The 24,889-nt window shown below is 36.1% G+C and overlaps 1 protein-coding gene across 1 annotated transcript in view; it reads left to right on the top strand.

The window, feature by feature from the left end:
* Positions 1–6,686: 6,686 nt before the first annotated feature.
* The window catches only part of LOC149802459 (uncharacterized), a 60,047-nt gene continuing 41,844 nt past the window's right edge, over positions 6,687–24,889 (top strand). Inside the window, exons 1-3 of the mRNA XM_089951697.1 lie at positions 6,687–6,773; positions 13,100–13,246; positions 18,675–18,729. Of these exons, the coding sequence (XP_089807823.1) occupies positions 13,133–13,246; positions 18,675–18,729 (169 nt within the window). The 5' untranslated portion in view covers positions 6,687–6,773; positions 13,100–13,132. The remainder of the gene's footprint in view (positions 6,774–13,099; positions 13,247–18,674; positions 18,730–24,889) is intronic.

The following is a 24,889-nucleotide window of genomic DNA, read 5'->3' on the forward strand; positions in this document are numbered from 1 at the left end:
ACGTACGGAATAGACGTCAAGAACACTCATCTCAATGCCTGTGTGGTATGGGAAGCTGACGATGCAGGCGAATTTGAAACATTCAAAACTGATACAGCCAAAGACCACAATGCGGGATTTGTAGAACGAAGAGACAGAATCAAAGACGGACACAGTTTAGAACTGATGGATCGTTTGCATTTGGACATGTGGTTGCGAGAAAAATATTTGCTGAACCGGGTGGATGTCCGCCTGAGACTGAATCGGAGCAGTGCCGCTTTCCATTTAATAGCTGATAGTGACGATAATTACAAAACCAAAATCCAAGAAGCCAGACTCTACGTACGCCGTGTGGAAGTGTTACCTAAAGTGGGAAACGACATCAGTCAGACGTTGAGCAGAACGACCGCCAAGTATCCGATCCGACGCATAGAAGTGAAAACCTTCACCATTCCTAGGGGACAGCGATCCATGATTGAAGATCATCTGTTCCAAGGACAGTTACCCAAACGTTTGATTGTTGGTATGGTCGAGAATACAGCCTTCAACGGAGCTATCGCTAAAAATCCTTTCTACTTTCAACACTTTGACGTTTCCAAGATCGAAGTCAGTCGCGATGGCAAGACCTTGTGTACCCGACCTTTCGAACCTAACTTTGACAAGAAGAATTACTTGAGGTCGTACTTGTCGCTGTACGAAGCCACGGGACAGTTAGGAACCAACACCAGTCACGGCATTACGTACGAGGATTATGCAGGAGGCTACGCTTTGTGGGCTTTCGATTTCACTCTAGACCAAGGCAGCGACGAGGGACATTTCCACCCTATAAAATCTGGCCAGATTCGTGTGGAACTTCAGTTTGCAAAGCCACTGGACGAGACAGTGAACGTCATCCTGTATGCAGAATTCGATAATACCATAGAAATCAACAGTTTGAGAGAAGTCATTCTAGATTACTAGAAGCTATGGAAGACTGTTATCCCTCTTTACCTAGTGGAGAAGCTTTGAAGATGGAATGTGAGGAGACCGTGGAAGGAGAATCCCAACACAAAAACGAAAAGGACATCGTGATCAAGTCGAGATGTCCAGAACAAGAACAGCAATTGGTCTCCTACTGTGCTACATACCTGGCAGACACAATTACGACATGGATGAAGCATGATTACTATGGATGTCAAAACATCAGTCAAGAAGAAAAATTCAACGAATATCTGGACGAAGCTTGGAGTCTGTTTAAAAAAGACGTGTTACGTTGGTGGTATAAAGACTTGCGTGAACATTTCTGTCCTCCATTAACGACTCGAGACATCCATTACATCAAAACCCTCTTTGACAAATTCAAAGAGAAAGTCGAGATCGAAATTGATCACTTATTATCAGCAAAAGAACATTTAGTGACTTATTTTGATCGTGATTTTTCTAGAAACGATGAGAAAGTAAATCGTTGATTTTGTGACTAGTATGCTTATTTTGTTGTCTTAAGCTAGGAAACGTAGTGTCCATCCATGACTCAATGACTTGCAACAGTGGAAATCACAATTTCATTCACAACGTTGCCAACCCTGTTTACAGTAGAGTGTAAATTGAAAAAAATGTTTGATGTTATATTGTTGGATTATTGTTAAAAAATGTTAGAGTTGTTGGTTAGTGTTAAGTGATTTTTGAATAAAAAATGATGTGTTTTGAAAAAAATGCCTTTGTGATTTGTTTGGCTATAAGAATGTTTGATTCATGCTCTTTGACGTCTTACTATCCCTCTCATAACACTCATTGAACATTGCGGCTCGAAAACCGTGGAGGGATGTTTTCCTTCACGTCCGCGCTTTGACTTTTAGAACCGGGTTGTTTCCAGTCTAACCATCCATTGTCGACTCATCCTCCTACGAAGATGTGCTCCAAACTAGCTAAGCTAAACGAAGCCTACGTGAATTTGCATAGGGTCAGACACAGTCTGATACCGAAGCCAGAAGAGATAGAGAATGTGAGAATGCTAAAAGTCACTGAAGACTTGATAGAAGAACTCTTCAGAGAAGAAGTGAACAGGGAGAAAGAAGAATGGACAGAGAAGTACAGACTTCAGAGACAGCAGCAACAACAACAACAACAACAGCAGCAACAGCAGCAGGAACCTGAACCTGTGAGAGGCTTTGTCGATTGTCGTATCGACACCAAAGAGTTCTTCTTCTCTTTCCGAAGAAGCAGACCTATCGCCAGAAAGTCTATCCTCAGAGGACATCGCATTCTTAGAAACTAAAAGATTGCCATAGCAAACAAAAAAAAAAAACACAAAAAAACCCAGCCCTTTTCAGGGCTACCCCAATACTCTAGAAAAGGAACAACAATCAATTTGCCAATGTGTGTAGGTAGAGTAGTGTGAATATAAACACTAACTCTTTTTTATAGTGTGAGGGTATATGTTTGTGTGTTTGTGTTTGTAACATCTCACGTACGTTGGTGTGGATAGTAGATTAAGATCATGGTTTTTTTTGGCTGTTTGAGGTGTGGGGAGAGTAGATTTGGGGGGTTTGATTGGATTGCTTTGCGTATGTGAATAGTATATTGGAGTGATTAATGAAAAAAATTTTTAGAATAGGAATGGGTAGTTTAAAAAAGTGAGTGTTTCTTTTAGGTCCGCGCGTTGTTTTTTGGTCATGATCTAGGTAAGATCAATTTTATGTTTTTTAGGGGGATGTTTTCCTTCACGTCCGCAGTTTTAGTATAAATTGAAACTCGTTCGGCAGTCCAGCTACCCTTGTTGATTGATCAACACCAGAACGAACACGAGACTGGCGAAACTGTTGGAACTTCATGTGCATCTGGAATATGCCAGGCGCCTGTTGAACGAACTGGCCGCGGAGGCCATTGTGGAAGAAGGAAGGATGAGAAAGGAGGAGGAAAGAAGAAATAAAGAAGAGGAGGAGAGAAGATACAAAGAAGAGGAGGAAAGAAGATACAAAGAAGAGGAGAGAAGATACAAAGAAGAGGAGGAGAGAAGATACAAAGAAGAGGAGGTGGAAAAGGAGAAAAGAAGAAGAAATTTCAGAATCCCAGAAACCGAAAATTGGGATTCTGAAGCCACATATCCTGCCTCTGCTCTCTCCCCCAAAAAAGTAAAAAGCAACTGGGGAACAAGATGTGTATGTGGCGCCAGGCCTGGAAGGTGCCACCATTAACCAGGTGTCCATGAAGTTCCAAAAAAAAAAACAGCCCTTTTCAAGGCTACCCAATACTCTAGAAAAGAAATAACCATCAATTTGCCAATGTGTGTGTGTGTGTGTGTGTAGGTAGAGTAGTGTGAATATAAACACTAACTCTTTTTTCAAAGTGCGAGTGTATGTGTTTGTGTGTTTGTGTTTGTAACTGCTCACGTAAGTTTGTGTGAATGGTAGATTATGGGTTTCTTTACTGTTTCTTAGCGTATGTGAAGAGTATAGTTTGGGTTTTGTAACCGCTCACGTACGATTGTGTGGATAGTAGATTATGGATTTTGTTTATTGTTTCTTAGCGTATGTGAAGAGTATAGTTTGGGTTTTGTAACCGCTCACGTACGATTGTGTGGATAGTAGATTATGGATTTTGTTTATTGTTTCTTAGCGTATGTGGAGAGTATAGTTTGGGTTTTGTAACCGCTCACGTACGATTGTGTGGATAGTAGATTATGGATTTTGTTTATTGTTTCTTAGCGTATGTGGAGAGTATAGTTTGGGTTTTGTAACCGCTCACGTACGATTGTGTGGATAGTAGATTATGGATTTTGTTTTAATGATTTGCGTGTGTAAATAGTAGATTTGGGGTTTGTTTATTGTTGCTTCACTTATGTGGATAGTATATTTTATGAAATGAGAAAAGTAGGGGATGTTTTCCTTCACGTTCGCGCTTTTCGTATAAGAACCCACAGTATTCGTCGTTCAAACCATTCTACAAAGAAGATGGCTTCGAACCACCTTGACAAAATGCAAAAATTACAAGACGTTTTAGACAATTTAGGAATAATGGAGCAGATGTTAGTGAGACTCAATGAAGACCACTATTCCTATAGTCCCCATCGACTAAAGATGGAAATTAATAACTTAAGAAAAGTAAAGGACATAATAAGTGGTGTCATGAAAGAGATAAAGGAGGAGAAGGAGGATGAAGAGAAAAGGATAAGAATACGAAAATGGAATGAAAAAATTGAAAAAGAAGAAGAAAATGAGAAGAGGAAGAAAGAAGAGGAGGAAGAGAAGAAGAAAGAAGAGGAGGAGAAAAAAAAAGAAGAAAAAGAGTGTAGGAGAGAAAATAAGAAGTTGGTGGAGAAAAAAGAAGAAATTAGAAGCAGAAGAAGAAGAAGAAAAACCAAAGGCCCTTTTCAGGGCCACCCATATTTCTCGAAAAGAGAATGACTTTTCAATTGCCTACCCCTTTTTTAAATTTAAATTTAAATTTAAAAAAAAATTTTAAAAAAAAATCCCATGTTCAATTCCCCTTGTCCCTAAAGTAGTTTTTTTTCTAACATGTTCAATTCCCCTTTGTCCCTAGACAAACCCAAACTCTATTCCCATGTTCAATTCCCCTTGTCCCTAGACAGACCCAAACTCTATTCCCCATGTTCAATTGCCTTTGTCCCTAGAATCGATATTTTTTTTTCCATTGTTCGAATGCCTTTGTCGCTAATCTCAATATTTCCTTTTTTTTTTCCTTTCTCCAATGTTAAATTCCATTGTCGCTAATCTTACCCAGGTTTTTTTGCCCATGTTAAATTTCCATTGTCGCTAATCTTACCCAGGGTGGTTAATGTTAAATTTCCATTGTCGCTAATCTTACCCAGGGGGTGTTTTTAATGCTAATTCCCATTGTCGCTAATCTCACCCCTTATACTACTCCCATGATTTTTCCCCATGTTAAATTTCCATTGAGGCTAGATTGTCCCAGGGGTGTTTTTAATTCTAAGTCCCACTGAGGCTAGGGTATCCCACTTAACTACTAACGATGTTGTGGTTGCTGCACTATTGATTGAAGAAAACAAAAATGGTGTAGATCATCCACTGTGCTATTTTTCTAAGAAAATAAATAAGCACCAGAAAAATTATTCCAGATTCGAGAAGGAATGTTTGTTTTTGATATTGACTATCCAACACTTAGAAGTCTATATTAGTTCAGCTCCTTCTCCGGTTATTGTGTTTAGTGCTCTCATCCCCTTTCTTTCATCGACAAGATGAAAATATCAGAGATTATTAAGATCGAGTTTGATGTTGCAGGAATAAAACATTGACATTTGGCACGTCAAAGGAAAAGATAATCTAATAGCAGATGCACTTTCACGTGTATAGAAAATATCATGTTGTTTCATGTATACTTTGTGTTATTTATAAGATTTCGTCTGATGTAATATTTTTATCGTATGTATGTTTGACTAATAGTAAAAAGAAAGCTTTATTGCATAATTCTTTCTTTTTTATGAGGGGAATTTTATGTATATTTAATTTGTATTGTTTGTTCGTTATTTTTTTAAAGTTTTATATATATATATATATATATATATATATATATATATATATATATATATATATATATATATATGTCATTATATGCTTTGTAGTGTAACAGTGTATGCTGGAATCGGCCTTGTCAAAAATCAAGCATATTTTTTACTTGACTTGAAATTTTGATGTTTTTATTATTCTGAAAACAACTAATACGTAGCTAAAATATTCTCAGTGTGTATGGGTTTAAATATCAGGATCATTATTAATATAAGTGAACATGATTATTTTGGTCTATGTCTAGGTTATTGGAATTCTCCGACAATTTACCTGGCATACCTGACATAGTCCAGGTTATATGTTATAATTTTAGTAACAAACTTTCTAATTATAACTAACATTGTATGTTGTAAACATCAAGACGTTTCTAGTATATTATTTTCCATTAGGTAATAGCTTTGTTTTAGAAAATGCTAATTTTGACCTGAGGTCAAGTAAGGACTATATATACTTGTCACTGGAAAGATTATTCATTCGTATTTTAAGATCTAGCAGAATCAATTTTGTTTATTGTTGCGTCCGGAAGTTCGTTTGGGCTGGAAATGATTTCTTCAAATTATTTAATTCAGTGATTTTTTTTCCCTCTCTGGGAATAGAGGGTGCTCAACATAAAATAATAGTATTGGGCAGTGACATTCACTGGAATTTATAGTAAATTCAAACCTGGAATTATATTACTGTTTCAACAAAAGACTGTTGGCACATGAAGACTTTACGAGCCATCACAGGCACATAAACACTTTCGGCATTGGACTTAATTTCCACTAAAGTTTATTCTAAACTTTATATTATTAGGACTAATGTCTGTAATTCTGTTATTTTTGGATTTAATTAGCAATACTTTAAGTTATTTTATTTTTGTCATTTTCACTTTGTATTCTTGGGAAATAAATTATTTGTTCAATTATACAAATCTTTTTTTGCTTTTCACTTCTTTCTGTTACTTATTTTAAGAGCATAGACTCGTTACATATTGCAGATGTGTCAAAAAATAGGAGCACGTATAACAACATTTATGAACTTAAACAATGAAGGATTCTGGAGAAATATTTTTAAATGATTTGATTTCACACATCATGACTGATCATCGGAATTTTTCAATCAAAATTTAAAATCAAATGACTGTCTTCTGGTTAAGTATTATTTAGTGTGCTTAAACTGTACTTCCGGTTTTGTTAAGGGGAATTTTTTTCAGTCAAGCGTGAAGTTTCTTTATAAGAATTGATTAGAAAGGACTACGCAAAATAATGGATCAGTAACAGAATGGTTTAGGTATAGATGTTTCGTCGAAGTTTGTGCGTTTGTATTATTAGTTGAATAAGTAAAAACTTGCTGTCATTACAAGAAATTGCAAATGATTTCTTACCGTAGGTTGGTGTATGGCAGCAGATACGGAGTCATGTTTTCATTTGAAGTACTAGCTATTTTAGTAAAGTATGCGTATCCAATATCGACGATATCCCTCAGAGGTTATATCCTTCTAGGCTAACTTACACCTTGTCGGAAAAAGTGTGTAGGGCTGCTACCGAATTGTGAGAAGTAGGCCTACATGTAAGACCTCGACGCTGATATTTATGTTTTGGGTGTCAGGGTCATACTGCCCAGTTAACGGTGCTGTGTAGTGTTTTTTTATGTCGACTAACATCGTAACGATAGTCAAATTTTTAGGAATATCTCACACAACTGGTAACCAATAACAACGCTTTTCTACATAATGTTTTAGTCAGAATTTACTTACTCTGATGACTAATTCTCACAAAAGAAATGGACCTGTTTTCAAGTTCTGTTGGCCTACATTTTGTTTGGCTGGAAAGCGATAAAAGTCGGGAATGCCGAAATCGGGTTAAGTTTAAATATTATTCTTTAACAAAACGAATAAAAATATATTATGCCTATTGGAACTGTAAGCAACATTTCATATCATTCAAGAAACATATACCCCACATGAACCTACTTGAACATACTTCAGTATACCTCGATTACCGTCACATTTCAGCAAATTCAAATGTATGTCATGGGAACATGAAAATACTTCCATTTGCTAGTGTCAAATTTTGATTTGACCAGGATAAAAAGAGCAAAGTAAGTATATTAATTACATATCAATTTGTGGTAGAGTGTCGATATGGGCTGCCAAGTGCCTGAGATATTCCTGAAACTTTGACTACTAGTTCCGATGTCAACCGACATTGGAACACGCTATACAAGGCCGTTATTTGGATAGTAAGACATAGCACTAAAACATAAATAACTTGTGACACGTCTTACTTTATAGGAATATATGAAAAGGTGACGCAAAGAAGCCACTGTGCTAGGAGTTATTCTGTCAAGCCACTCATTTATACAACTGAAATAGTGCTTATAATATCATCTTTGTACAAGTGGTAGTGGAAGCTAATTTTTATTCTTTTTTTGAGTAACTGAGGTTATTGTTGTATAATACATACAAGAAAGGTATGTAACGGAAAACTTCCTAGGCTACACTTCCCTGGGTATTGCTGTCTTGGGTTCTATAAGATAGGTATTTGTATTTGGAGTGATACCCTGCTGAATCTGTCTGAGGACTGGCACTACTGAGTGCAGCAGATTTCAACCCCAGCAGGATACCGTTTTATTCCTGGCTTCTTGTTGCTGTCTGAGTCACTGGGTTGCTGAGTCATCAACTGAGTGTCCTGCGGTCGCCAACTATGTCATCAGCTGAGTCACTGGGTCGTCGACTGGGTCGCTGAGTTATCGATTGGGTCACTGAGTCATCAGCTGGGTCACAGACTTGGTTGTAGAGTTGCAGAGTTGCAGAGACATCAACTAGGTTGCTGACTTGGTCGCAGAGTTGCCGACTTGGTTGCAGAGATCACCAACTGAGTCACAGTCATCATTTGTGTTGCTGGCTGTGTCATGTGTCATTACTCAATCAAGATTGACAGAGAGAGACGAACAGTATGAAATGATGAGGAAAGAGATATCTTCAGTTAAAATGTTTATTCTCACAAGATTTCTGCATTTCTGGGACAAGCCTTGTAGTGCCTGTATCCTGGTTTATGATAGACCATGTCCCTACACTTTTTAAGTTCCCCAGCCTGGCCCTTTCCTGTTCAGTGAACTATGACCAAATGTTCTTGCTCTGGCAAGTGGTTATACTGCTTCACTTGCAAGGGCACGTCTTCACACAATACTGCTTCATGACACACCGTCATTGCAGCCATTTTGATTCTATTATTTGTTCTAGGTCACAAAGTACTCATTTTTGTTACTGCAGGTAGAATGTTTGTTCCCAATTATGCATTGCATTGATTGATGCGAAGTCTTATATTACGCATTACATTAATTGATGGGAAACCTCATATTATTCATTGCATTGATTGATGGGAAATCTCATATTATGCATTGCATTGATTGATGGGAAATCTCACAATTACACATTGCATTGATTGATGGGAAATCTTGCAATTATGCATTGCATTAATTGATGGGAAACCTCATATTATGCATTGCATTGATTGATGGGAAATCTCATATTATACATTGCATTGATTGATGGGAGATCTCATATTACGCATTGCATTGATTAATGGGAAATCTCATATTACGCATTACATTAATTGATGGGAAACCTCATATTATGCATTGCATTGATTGATGGGAAATCTCATATTATGCATTGCATTGATTGATGGGAAATCTCATATTACGCATTGCATTGATTGATGGGAAATCTCACAATTACACATTGCATTGATTGATGGGAAATCTTGCAATTACGCATTGCATTAATTGATGGAAAATCTCGCTATTACACATTGCATTGATTGATGGGAAATCTCATATTACGCATTGCATTGATTGATGAGAAATCTCATATTATGCATTGCATTGATTGATGGGAAATCTCATATTATGCATTGCATTGATTGATGGGAAATCTCACAATTACACATTGCATTGATTGATGGGAAATCTTGCAATTACACATTGCATTAATTGATGGAAAATCTCGCTATTACACATAGCATTGATTGATGGGAAATCTCATATTATGCATTGCACTGATTGATGAGAAATCTCATATTATGCATTGCATTGAAAGATGGGAAGTCTCATATTACGCATTGCATTGATTGATGGGAAATCTCATATTATGCATTGCATTGATTAATGGGAAATCTCATATTACGCATTGCATTGATTGATGGGTAATCTCATATTTTGCATGCATTGATTGATGGGAAATCTTATTATGCATTGCATTGATTGATGGGAATCATATTTCGCATTGCATTGATTGATGGGAAACTCACAATTACGCATTGCATTGATTGATCTCATTTTCACATGTTAAGAATTATCAGGATATATTTTCATGTGAAAATGTTTGAATGAAAAAGTATGAAAATTATTTTGCCAATAAGCCTCTATATTTCACAGTTAAGTATATAATAAATTATATTTGTCTTTATGGACTATTTGAAAGACAGTAATTGACAATATGCAGAACATCAACCTGGTGAATGCACTATTTTAGAACTTCAGATGTACTGACATCCTTAGTAATTCCTTGATATGCAAATAATTAGGGACCAAAGAGTTACAATACAAGTACCTGCAGTGGTCTCAGATATTAGAGATTAGTAACCACAGCTGTGTGCTTAATTCAAAACTAAAAATGAATATTTTGGACTCTCAGCTTATAGTGAAATTTTGAAGACTAGAAAAGAAATTATCTTGTTCTTTTTAGTGATAGTTAATAAAATAGTTATACCAATTTGCAATAATGTAATCAAGGTACTCCAATCAATTGGAAATAATTACAGTGTATGGTTTCTACACAATTTGAATACAACTGGAAATAATTACAGTGTCTGGTTTCTGCACAATTTTAATACAACTGGAAATAATTACAGTGTATGTTTTCTACACAATTTGAATACAACTGGAAATAATGACAGTGTATGGTTTCTACACAATTTTAATACAACTGGAAATAATTACAGTGTATGCTTTCTACACAATTTGAATACAACTGGAAATAATTACAGTGTATGGTTTCTACACAATTTATATACAACTGGAAATAATTACAGTGTATGGTTTCTACACAATTTTAATACAGCTGCTTCAGCTAAGATCATAAAGCATGAATAAATAATTTTTCCAGTAACAAGATTATAAAGTCCTCAGGTCACAATTGGCATTTTCTTTTTAAAAAAATCTTACCTAATAGAAAATAACCTAGAAGCTTCCTAATGTTTCCAAAATAAAATTTTAGTTATAATTAGAAGGTCTGTTACTAAAATTATAGAATGTAGAATACATCAAGTATGCCAGATATTTTTATTGGGCAATTCCAATAACCTACACATAGACCCATGTAAATGTTTACTTATATTAATAATGATCCTAATATTAAACCCATACTCATGGGAGACCACTCTGGTGGTCTAGTGGTTAGAGCATCTGTCTCGGATGCAGGAGGTTGCAGGTTTAAACCCTGGCTGAGTCATGCCAAAGACTTAAAAACTGGTACTAGCAGCTGCCTTGCGTGGCGCACTGCATTAAGAGGTTAGTGTTAGGACTGGTTGGCATGGTGTCAGAAAAATGGGACTGGGTTGGACATAATGCTCAATATCTGTGGCCTGATGCCCCAGTGCTATATGTCACTATGAAACTGTCACACTGCAGACGTCATAGTGATATGACTGATATTTTTTTAATGTTATGTTAAAAATCTGAAATGCACACATACATATTCATGGGAATTTGCCATATATTAGTTGTTTACAGAATTTAAGAAGAAATTGTTTTTATTCAGGTCAATTAGAAAATTAACTTAATTTTGGACAAGGTCAAGTTAAATATACTATGTTACATAATCAAAAGCATATTATGAAATAAAAAACTAACAAGCAAATACTGCAAATTAAAAATACGTAACAACAACAGGAACACTTTTTGCTGTGCATTTTGCCTGGTGCTTTAACAGTGTAACTATTTAGCTGGGATGAGGGAGCATCTCAAAAGTTATAAACTACTGTCACTGTGTTGATCTAAATAGTCATCGAGTCATGTTTTATTTCTTAAGGGAGAAGGCAGAGTTTAATTTTTTTCTGAGACTTACTTTCCTACTAAACCTGGTAGTGTGGCCTTTGACCAACAGAATGATATATCAGTACAACACTAATGATGAAACTGACCAACATAATGTAATATCATTACAACACTAAGGATGAAACTGACCAACATAATGTAATATCATTACAACAGTGATGAAGCTGACCAGCATAATGATATATCATTACAACACTAATGATGAAACTGACCAACAGAATGATATATCAGTACAACACTAAGGATGAAACTGACCAACATAATGTAATATCATTACAACAGTGATGAAGCTGACCAACATAATGATATATCATTACAACATTAATGATGAAACTGACCAACAGAATGATATATTATTACAACACTAATGATGAAACTGACCAACAGAATGATGTATCATTACAACAGTGATGAAGCTGACCAACATAATGATATATCACTACAACAATGATGAAACTGTAAAAGGCAAAAACATGAAATATTCCCTTTAAAGTGTGGGTTATCAAAACTAAGAATTGTTATATCCAACCAAAAAACAACCCATCTTTAAATAATTGTCCAACAAATAAACAACCCATCTTTAAATAATTGTCCAACAAATAAACAACCCATCTTTAAATAATTGTCCAACAAACAAACAACCCATCTTTAAATAATTGTCCAACAAATAAACAACCCATCTTTAAATTATTAGCCATGTATATATCACGCATATGTTTTAAAAAGGAGGAAATAATAACAGTTGTAGTACTCAGAACCAAATATGTCATACTCATTACTTGGGAGTAAGGCAGAAGACTATTGACCTGGAGGTCACTGGTAGAGATTAACATGACTGAATGAGAAATAAATGGTTTCAACACATTAACATTAGTTCTTGTGTCTCATATATGAACCAAACTTTATGGATTGCTCACACTTTGGGTAAAGAAGAAGACTTTTGATTTTGGAATCAAAGTTCAAAGTTACTGGCTGAAAGAATGAAAATGGATTCTGCACAAAATGTCAGTTAAAGAAATCTGTTAAAGATAAAGCAGGCTTACAGTTTGCCACTCACAGAACGCTGTTTCCAGAAAGATAGTGCAGACATATAAATTGGTCTCTCAGAATGCTGTTGCCAGAAAGATAGGGCAGACATAAAAAGTGGTCTCATAGAATGCTGTTGCCAGAAAGATAGGGCAGTCATATAAAGTGGTCTCACAGAATGCTGTTGCCAAAAGTAGCATGGACTTTGCTGCATATCATTATCTGACATGTTGTAGCAAAGTGCAAGACATTTAATTTTCTACTACTAGAAATGACAGCAACTTGATGATTTTGTATTTAAATGTATCTCATTGTAGATCACAGCTGAAAGTAATATGTGGAATGCTTGTTTTCTATGATAAACCACAGCTGAAAGTAGTATGTGGAACACTTGTTTTCTATGATAAACTGAAAGCTAAAATTGGCATGATTAATAAATTTGTACTTACTAGTAATGTATGTAATTTCAGATGGAAGATAAATGTTGACAGGTACGATGTCCGATGATGGGGACACAAGTGCAGCTGAAACATGTTAACAGTTCATTCTCCACCACGTCTGTTAAGTTTCTGTATCGTGGAGTTTTGTACACAAGGATAAACAGTAAATTGAGAAAGGTATGTTTTAACTGTGAATTATTTCAAAGTTGTGAACAATTTTGTTTCAACAGAGAAACTGCAGGAAAAATAAGAAAACAAATGAGTGCATATGTTCCAAACAGGATACATATTCTGTTCATCTGTTCATTTGTTTGTCTGTCTGTATGTTAACTCCCTCATGGACTATATTATATCATATTATATTTGGTATGATGTAACATGAAGACCAGTAAATGACAACAGAGGTTTGGATCCATGATACAGCTTAGGAGGGGGGAGAAGAGGAAGAGGTGGGCAGGTCAAAGAAGATATTTTATATGTTATTTGGTCTTTTCTTGTAACTTGGACACTACTGATTTGTATGTTATTTAATGGCTGTACTCTTATTTAGTGTGATGTTTCCCAACAATAAGTAGAAAACAGTTAAAGTCTGAAATCCTAAATGCAGCTCCAGAGGAGGGGTTGGACAGGATGGGAGGGGTACTGGAAATGGGGAATTGACAAATAAAAAGTGTAGTATTTGTGTTTGCTTCCATATCTTATATTTTTTTCTTACACTTAAGTTGTTTGGGAGTTTAGGTTAGTTTTCAGCAGCTGTGGTGGGGCATCTTTGTTCTGTGCACACATTTCTGGTTATATTTGTGTTTATATTTAAATGCATTAATAGTTTCTTTTTTAGTCTCACCAGTGAATGTTGAGAAACAGGTGTTACTTTTATGGAATTAAAAAATGTTATGGTCCAGCATTGCTTTTAGTTTTGCTCTTTGTCAACCAGAATGTATCACCATGGGAATCAAAATATAATGTGTATAACAATAGATTAAATTTGGAAGAGGACAAAAAATTATATATTTACTAAATTTAAGTGTTTTTAAAGTGAAAAAAATTGTCCCTCATAGTGTTTTGACTCTAAGAAGTGCATGATGAAAAGTCTTAAAACATCAGATAATAGAAAAACGAAAATAGGCAATTTTAGAAATTTTAATATTCAGAGTGCACCTACTGATAAAAATCCTCAGTAAACCAGAAGCTATTGCTAAATAGCTAAAATTAATCAACATGTAAACTAGAATCATTGCTGATAATGGAGGAGACCGCTAAAGTGGCCTAAGTGGTTAGAACATCTGTCTTGGAGGTCATGGGTTAAAACCCTGTCTGAGTCATACCAAAGTCTTATAAAAGTAGTACTAACAGCTGCTTAGCTTTTCTTTCTTAGTTCCAGTACTCTCTTGTGTTCACTAGATTATCAGATTTGGGATGGTGATTGCCTGAAGGTAGAGAATATGGTTGTTTGGTCTCTGGAAGAATTGACCCTCCATTTAGACAACTTGGGAATACAAGCAGTGCTCCTAGCCTTACAGGGTTGTGTCAACCAATTAGGCATCATTGTGTTCATGATATTTCCTTTAGTAGCATTCCTCCAGTCTAAGACAGGAACACATCTTTTTTTGCAAGTCTGGAACCTCCTTTAATGGGCAGCCCTGGAGAATATAACTTTCTGAGTCTGCTATATTCCAAGTAAAAGGAATATACTGGTAGAAAATCTGTCCAGACTGGACTGTGTGATCCTCACAGAATGGCCCCTGCGACAGCAAGGAGCAGAGTAGCTTTTCCAGCAGTGGGAGGGACTCTTATTGGACTTGTTCACAACGAGACACAACAAAAGTCCCTCTTAATGTCTCTTCAGTATTAGTCCTACAGTATGATACCTCACCGAATGTTTATGTTCTTGGTGCAGCATTTTACTGCCTAAATAATAGTGTGTGCATATTGTGATGTTGACTGACATCGGAACCAGAGGCCAAATTTTCAGGAATATCTCACACAATCGGCAACACATATTGATGCCTTTCCACAAATTAAAGCCAGGTTTAATTTATGTGGACATTACTTACTCTGTTGTCTGTTTTCTAATAAATTCAAATTCTCACACAAGCAAATGGGCATGTTACAAGTTCTGTTGACCTTCATTTCAGTTGTTTGGAATCCGTAATCATGGCAAACGATTGATACCTTGTTTCAAAATAGTACTAGAGATAAATCTACACCAGTTCCCAGTACAAATGCTGCAGATGGAGATAAATATAACATTATAATTTCAAAGGATTACTCATCAAAGACATTTTTTTCCTTCTATGGTGCATATTTTAGGTTCAGGCACAGACAAATCAAGAATTACTGCAGAGAAATTAAGAATCAAGGAGGCTTAGGTAGAATACTTTCCATGGCACAGAAAAAAAAAAGAGTCTGAAGGAAAGACATAATTATTTTATACAGTGTTAGCAAAAGCAAAGGAAGTAAACAGATATAGAAAAAGGATCTAAAAATGATTTGCACTGGATGACCATCCAGATAGTTAAAGCCATATAAGTGCAGTAAGCATCCTTAAACAATAGAAAAGAATGTAGAAAATGTTCAAAGCAAGACAACTGCTGTAGAAACAAAAATGAAGGCGGTACATTGGCTATCTAAGGAACTGTTGAAAGATTATGGATTCCCATCTGGAGAAAATGAAAAGGCCTATTTCCACCAAGACACAGTAAAAGAAATAGAAATCACCTTGCCAAAGTTACCATGGAAGAAATTGATCAGATGATATTGGAAAGTGTTGATGTAGGTATAATCATTGATGAAATAGTGAATGTGACCTTCGACAAAGAACTGATTGTCTTTGCATATGTGATTCAGAATAGGAAACCATCATGTGGCACTTCATCTCAAGATGCATCTAAAGCTGTACAAAAAATTACAGATTACAAGAGCACAACCATCCAAGTCTGCAAGTTTCCTTCGGCAACAAAAACCAGTGCTTAAAGGGACTGCATAATATTTTGAGCAATGAAGGTTTTAAGTCTTAAACAGCCTTCTTCCATGAAATGGCTGTCTCTTGGAAGAGCTGTTGAGTCTCAGAAAGAAACATGCCCAGCAGTTGTTCTCAGTTGTGAAGAAGTCCTGTGACTGAACAATACCATTACCAAAGGGACTCGTGCGAAAAGTATGGATGAGCATGCTGGCTGATATTTGGTAGTCATAAAATGACTGAATCTAGTTTTCCAAAGAGTTTGACAATTTGAGTATCATAGATCCTAGGTTTGGTCCTTGTGCACGGAAATCTTGCAGTTAATCTTCATCCATCAGAAAGCCAGCTCAGAGCAGCATTCACTGGTAATGGAAAGTAAAGCTGACAAATCATACCCAAATCAATATCTGTACTAATGAGAATGGACTTCATTTAGGATGGACTCCTTGACAGTCTCATAGCACGTTTCCAGAAGGTGACATAGACATCATAAAAACATCAATGCTGAGTTGAATGTTTCCCATTTCCCAGATGGAATGGCTGCATTGCATGATTTCTTAAATGAGTTGCGGACTGTATTGGACAACAAAGGATGTGGAGAGTAGTCATGTAAAACCAGCAGTCATATGATCTAGCCATTCTGAACATATAGGTTTTCACTCACACCAAGGCACTAAAACTAAACATTTTATATGGTGAATGGAAACACTGTAACTATTTACTTTATAAATGAACTTTGAACCAAAGATGTTAATTGTGTGTGGATGTGTGGATTAAGTTGGTGACTGAGGGTGATGGTATTGAAATGGGATTACACTATAGTTTGTTTCAGACAGCATTGCAGATTTTATCATATCTGTAACTTGGTAAATTTTCAGGAAAACATCATTAAACATACCTAAAAGTACCTTATTTATTTTAAATCCTTTGTGTGAAACAAATAGGTAGTTTTAGCTACATTTAGTGATGCTAACCTAATAATTTACTGACTTACAGATAGGATAAAATTCATGATGCTTTGTGGAACAAACTATGGTGTTGGTGTTCACTTGTGAAGCTGTCCCTTTTGAACATAGCTCCTGTAAAGGTCAGAAACTCGTTCATTTAATTTTCTTACTCTCATGTATTGTTTGCAACATAATTGTCTCCACTCTGTGCAAGTGATTAACCATGCATTGATGAGAATCATTGATTAGTACTTATACCGGTAATGTATGGTTTTGTACTAACTTGTTATGTCCATGCAAGTACATAGTACTGGTAATGTATGACTTTGTACCAACTTTTTCTGTCCATGCTGGTACAAAGTACTGATAGTAGCACATCTCTGTATATGCCTTCTTACCATTCAAAATAATTCCACAGGTGTTCCACCAAATCAGGTTCTTCACTGCTGTCACGTTATAAGTAAGGAACAATAGCCAGATTGCAACATGTATATGCTAGACCCTGAGGCTAATTATTTGCTTCATAAATGTTGCGAGTGTCAGCCTTGCAAACAGTGAGTGTCAAAGCGATGTGTACACAGCTGGCCGGCCGGCTTATGTTACGATAGAGTAAGCCGACATCGAAAGGACGGGTGGGAAGCCAATTGTATATAACATGGCCATAGGAACTTGTTATGGCGCCTTATTTGTCTGCGTGCGATTCACAGGTAGGTAGCATGAATTGCCAGTGTTGGGCTCAAAGGAACATCAAGTGGGGGTCGTAAATCCACCGTTGACAGACTGCCGGGGAGGGGGCAGTGTCTGCTAATTATGTAGACCATGGGTGAATCAACATAAATCTAGCATCTTGAAACTAAACGTCAGTAGTTAAACCATCTTGCGGGAATTACATAAGGAAGTTATAAGCTACTCCGACGTCATTCAAAATTGGCAGGAAACATTGTTAGTCTGGAAATTACAAAGGAGCTTTGGACAGGAAGCTTTTAGGGACTGGAAGAGCTGTAGGAGACAGAAAAGGGAAATACCCTGGTACAGTTGGTCCCGAGTCTCTGGGACACAAGAAAAGGAGAGAACGGAAGTAGAGGAAGTGGAAGGGTGAAGGACGTGGTTGTTGGACTGAAGAGGTACTGGGTACCAGTCAAGAAATACTACAGATGAGTAGAAACACAGGACAGGAGGAAAATCTATCACACTAAGTCAGATGATGAAATAGGCCGTCACTTGGTCGAGTGAAAGATGAGTGATAAGGTTTTCAATATTGAATTTCATTTGAGGAAGGATTATCTGTTATTGAATGGCATTAAATTTTGTTGTTGATTTGAATTTCAGCTTTTGTTTATTCAGTAATTTAACTGTCGGCATTGCTGACTGGGGGCTCGGAGCTTTGCGTCTCTATCACTACTTCAGTTTCTAACAAAAACGAGCCAGAATGGGTCTTCTGTAATAATTAAAGATAGTGCTGGGAGCACCCCACCCCAACCTAAGGTAGTCTACGAGACCTTTACAACTGCTCAGTTCATTCTGTTAGTCCCTTTGACCCATTTCAACTGACTCTTTTCTAAAAGTCTTTAATCTTGTATCTTCAAAATTATTTTGTGTACTCAACAAACTTTCTTACAACATTACTGGCGAGATCTGTGGAGCACATAGTTTTATCGGTTGCAGGTGAATTTTAAGATTTAATGATTTTTCTTTTCAGATTCTGATACAGTTTCACCAATATGAAAAGAAGTCTTTAGTAGAAGATAATACAGGTACTTACTGATTCAGTCTGTCTACCTAGATACAGTATAGCTCACATAATTTCTTAATTTGTCCATGCAACACAGTGGGGTAGTTAACCCTAAGAAAAGTCACTCAATCATCTCTCCAGAGCTGCTGTGGCTTCTCATGGAGTCCAGAGCTGCTGTGGCTTCTCATGGAGAATAGCTCTGCACACCATGCAGGTCACTTTAGAGTCAAGAGAGAGAGAGATAGATAGAGAGAGCATGTGCATAGTGAGGTACTAAGTTATCATTGCCTATATAATTTAATGTATACATTTTGTTTCTCCATTTTCTTGATCAAATTTTAGATAAATTGACATAATGCCAATGACATGCAAACTTTTAAAATTCTTAATTATTGGAACCAACAGATACGCTCATGCACTTTTTCTGTTGAAGTTTGTACACTTTAAAAAAATTCTTAATTATTGGAACCAACAGATATGCTCATGCACTTTTTCTGTTGAAGTTTGTACACTTTTAAAACAATTCTTAATTATTCGAACCAACAGATACACTCATGCACTTTTTCTGTTGAAGTTTGTACACTTTAGAAAATTCTTAATTATTCGAACCAACAGATACACTCATGCACTTTTTCTGTTGAAGTTTGTACACTTTAGAAAATCCTTAATTATTGGAACGTACAGATACACTCATGCACTTTTTCTGTTGAAGTTTGTACACTTTAAAAATATTCTTAATTGTTGGAACGTACAGATACACTCATGCACTTTTTCTGTTGAAGTTTGTGCACTTTAAAAAAATCCTTAATTATTGGAACCAACAGATACACTCATGCACTTTTTCTGTTGAAGTTTGTACACTTTAAAAATATTCTTAATTGTTGGAATGTACAGATACACTCATGCACTTTTTCTGTTGAAGTTTGTGCACTTTAAAAAAATCCTTAATTATTGGAACCAACAGATACACTCATGCACTTTTTCTGTTGAAGTTTGTACACTTTAAAAATATTCTTAATTGTTGGAACGTACAGATACACTCATGCACTTTTTCTGTTGAAGTTTGTGCACTTTAAAAAAATCCTTAATTATTGGAACCAACAGATACACTCATGCGCTTTTTCTGTTGAAGTTTGTACACTTTAAAACAATTCTTCGGAATGTTCATAATCTATTGTACTACTACTTAGACAAATGTTGAACAAATATTTTTAAAAGGTCCCATTTACACTTGAATGAAAGTGAATCAAAATTGTACATGTTCCAATACTAGTTGAATGCATTTCTTTTTTGATGACTTAGGGTAATATTTAATAGAGAAAATACATGATGTGTTGTTAATTATAAAAGAGAAAATAGATGATGTATTGTTAATTATAAAAGAGAAAATATATGATGTGTTGTTAATTATAAAAGAGAAAATACATGATGTGTTGTTAATTATAAAAGATAAAATACATGATGTGTTGTTATTTATAAAAGAGAAAATACATGATGTGTTGTTAATTATAAAAGAGAAAATACATGATGTGTTGTTAATTATAAAAGAGAAAATACATGATGTGTTGTTAATTATAAAAGATAAAATACATGATGTGTTGTTATTTATAAAAGAGAAAATACATGATGTGGTGTTGATTATAAAAGAGAAAATACATGATGTGTTGTTAATTATAATAGAGCATGAATATGATATATGACCTTTCAACATCCAATCAAGCATTAAAAAGAGGTAATTAATTAAAAAAGTCAAGAAAGAATATTTAGTGTTTGTTGACAAAAGTTCAAAAAGCAACAATTATTTGACCATGTATAGTTTTTGAAATATAAAAGAACACAGTTGTGTTGAGTTGAGTTCATTATTTTTCAATGTACTGTGTGTGAAATATGAAAAAATATATTTGCATTGAGTTGAGTTCATTATTTGACAATGTACTGTGTGTGAAATATGAAAAAATATATTTGCATTGACTTGAGTTCATTATTTGACAATGTACTGTGTGTGAAATATGAAAAAATATATTTGCATTGACTTGAGTTCATTATTTTTCAATGTACTGTGTGTGAAATATGAAAAAAGATATTTGCATTAAGTTCATTATTTTTCAATGTACTGTGTGTGAAATATGAAAAAAGATATTTGCATTGAGTTGAGTTCATTACTTGACAATGTACTGTGTGTGAAATATGAAAAAAGATATTTGCATTGAGTTCATTATCTAATTGAATTTCTGGATGTGGTAAGAAAAACCATAAGTATGAGCATGGTTTGTATATGCAGGTAGAAGAGGGATGTGCACTGTGCAATTTTACAAGACAACAATTTTGTACTAAATTCATTAACAGCTGTGAAATGACAAAGTCTTTTCATCTGATTTAAACAAGACTGTCTTGTATAAAAATCAAAGTTTCTTTCAAAAATACAGAGTTTCATGAAAGCTATCCTAAATAGGTTCCCATGCCAACTTCTATAAGATGAAAGAAGAAAGCATATTCTGGATCAATTAAATCTCGCTTTGGGATATGGGCAAGATCACCATTGACTACAAGGGATAGGTCATTGATTGGGCACTTATCACTTAATACAGATATGGGATATAGGTATGTAAGACATGTTGAATCTAGGTCTAGCATATGGGATAGGTTTGAATACCTCCCTTTTGCTACATTACCTATGTCACACCACAGGGATAGAGCATGCATTTAGACACTCTTCTGGATTAGGAAATTGGGATGCTGTGCCCCATCCTTTCCCACATTCCATTTTAATCCTTCTGGTATATGGAACTTCCCCCCTCGGGATAGAAAACAAACTCTACCATGGATACCATCTTTGTACTAGTGATAAGATCTGACAACCATCCATCACAAGTTCTGCAGTAAAGGTCATCAAGGGAGGTGAAGGTTAATCTCCCAACCTCTAAGAGACCAAAGAGAGATGAGAAGAATTCTTACTGACCTGCCATGACACTCACTGAAGACAGTTCTGTTGCTCCCTGCACTGAGATGCTAAATAGATATATCCTTACTTACCAGCCTTCCCCGCAAATGATCCATTCAGGCTACATTTCTTCTGTTTCCCATGGAACTATGGAGCAGAAAGGTGATGTCTTATTGACTCTAGTAGATTCTCAAGAATTTAAAAATCCAGAGGAGAGGGTATACCTTACCCTTTGAAGTACTCAAATCCCTTGCAACCATCATCTCAGATGGTTGAGAAGGAGAAGATTCAGTTATTTGTTTGGCTGTAAATGATTTCTACTGCCTACTTCCTCCAGACATCCTGACGTGTGCCCAAAAGCAGTGTTCAAGTGACACTAAGATTCTCTTTTGTTTAGAGAATCTGACAGGAACAATGCCAAGACCAGACTTCGTACTTCCTCATTTTCTAATGGTTAACAAAGTTGTGAAATGGCTGAGTAAAGGTAAAAAGAACGGTGAGACAGAATAAAGGGTGGTCTGTCCCCTTTTCTGCATTGAGACCATTGATATCAGCCTCGAGCTATAAGGCCATTCACCTGCTTGGCCTTTGTAATTGCCCCCACCCCTACTTGGATGGCGAAGCATCATAAGTGGATATTTCAGCAGGTTCTGTGTTAGGGTTAGGAGCATTTCAACAGTTTCTTTTGTTCGCCTGTTGGTTAAAGCTTGCTGGCCCATCAAAAACAGCCAGTGTCTGCATACATCCTAATTGAGCTATGGGTCAGCCACAGTTGGTAACAAAATGTAGTACGCAACCACAACAGCAAATTAGCCAATCCTCCTATAAGTCCACTCCACAAATGTGACAAAATAAGTGGAGAGGCAAGGGCATGGGAAAGCAGACTACTTTTGCCTCCCCCTTTTATAAAGAGGCAAAATTGGGAAAGATACTTTGTCCCTATGGATACCTCACCTCTCCTGCAGTGCGTGCCGTTTCCTTTAATACAGGTAGGTGCTCAATTAACCCTCATTTCATAGGCCTTGGTGAACATCATGGAAAATCGGTATGTCCTTTTTATTGTAAAGGAGAGTTTACAGCTACGCTTCATGGAACTCCCACCTCTCTCAAGGACACCCATCTTCCATCAATCAAACTTTTCAAAATAATGGAAGAAGTGCACACAGAAGACCTTTGGAGAGGGTTCAAACGTACTGTAACCAGCTTTCTACAATTGGATATTTCTGGTTCCCAAAAAGGGATGTAAACTGAGGTTTATTAACACACGCACACACCATAAGCAAATCATGTCCAAGATGGAAATTGCAACTTCAGTTGGGAACACTATCAAACTGGTCGACTGGGCAGTTTCTGTATATCTTAAGTTGTGTATGTGTTTGTGGCTGTTGACATAAACTCATGAACCTTTGAGTGAGGTTTCTCTGAAAACCTTACACCTAAAATAACATTTCTTCTATATGTTGCATCAGCTTGGAGAAGGAACAAACTACATGCTTTATCAATTGAGGAAGAATGTTTAGGCTTCAGTGGGAATAATGACTTCATTTTCCTGTTATGTCAACCTGATTTCCTTGCCAAAAACCAATTTCGTCAGTATTTCCATCCCTGATTCAAATCTCCAGTCTGAACTGCATCTCTACTAGAATTATTGTGATAGACTTATTTGCCCAGTTAGGACATTTAGATTTTATTTAGCATCTGATGATGGGAGAAGGAAATGTAAGGAAAAGCTTTTCTTGGATTACGCTCATTGTAAGAGAATTTATGCCTCTCACAAAATGAGACTTATTGTTCATGAAGATAAACTGCACAAAGTCAGGTCTGTTGCTGCTTTCTGGGCATATTTCAACCGTCCATGTTTAGATGATATGATGAAGCTGCATTTCACACACCGCCTTCTCTTCTTTTTACCTTTGGTTGTTAGGAAAGTAGAACCAAGGTATTTTCGCTCTGGGTCTGATTATCATTGCACATTATGCAACCCAGACAACTGCCACACATAGCTGACTGCATTTGACTGCTTGGAACAGAAGATGATAAATTTGTCCTCATTGTACTCTTCTCAAAATCAACCACCCTCCTTACTGACAACTTCAGCTTAATAATAATAGTGAGAGGTAAGCTATTACTGACATTAAAATGGAGGGAGTAATTCATTTTGATTATGTCACTTACCTGTCTCTATTTGATGCCCTCCACCCACCCTGCACTGATATCCTTCATTAGCCACACATCCTGAAAAGAGCATGGACTGATGGCATAGATCAGACTGGATCTATGCATGTGTTCTTAGAAATCTCAGTAGAGCTGTTCTGATGATGTAGATCAGACTGGGTCTGTGTTCTTAGAAATCTCAATAGAACATGGACTGATGACGTAGATCAGACTGGATCTATGTATGTGTTCTTAGAAATCTCAATAGAGCTGTTCTGATGATGTAGATCAGACTGGGTCTATGGTCTTAGAAATCTCAATAGAGCATGGACTCATGATGTAGATCAGACTGGATCTATGCATGTGTTCTTAGAAATCTCAATAGAGCGTGGAGTGATGACGTAGATCAGACTGGATCGATGCTCGTAGAAATCTCTATAGTGCATGGACTGATGACGTAGATCAGACTGGGTCAGTGTTCTTAGAAATCTTTATAGAGCATGGACTGATGATGTGGATCAGACTGGATCAATGTTCTTAGAAATCTCAATAGAGCATGGACTGATGACATAGATCAGACTGGATCGATGCATGTGTTCTTAGAAATCTTGATAGAGCATGGACTTATAACATAGATCAGACTGGGTCAATGTTCTTAGAAATCGTTATAGAGCATGGACTGATGATGTAGATCAGACTGGATCGATGTTCTTAGAAATCTCGATAGAGCATGGACTGATGACGTAGATCAGACTGGGTCAATGTTCTTAGAAATCTTTGTAGAGCATGGACTGATGATGTAGATCAGACTGGATCGATGTTCTTAGAAATCTCTATAGAGCATGGACTGATGACGTAGATCAGACTTGATCGATGGATGTCTTCTTAGAAACCTCTAGAACAGATGTTGAGTTGGTGCATCTAGTACAGATGATATTTTTCCATGCAGAAAGCTAAAAGCTTAATAATAATTGTGACAGATAAGTATTACATAATTAAAATTAGTTTTACTCCCCCTACAAAAAACCTAACATTTTTATCGCATTAGCATTTAGTTGGATCAAATAGCCACATCATCAAAATAAGT

The sequence above is a fragment of the Sinohyriopsis cumingii genome, chromosome 3, assembly GCF_028554795.1.
Source record: "Sinohyriopsis cumingii isolate HCF-2022 chromosome 3, ASM2855479v2, whole genome shotgun sequence".
Lineage (NCBI taxonomy): Eukaryota > Metazoa > Mollusca > Bivalvia > Unionida > Unionidae > Sinohyriopsis > Sinohyriopsis cumingii.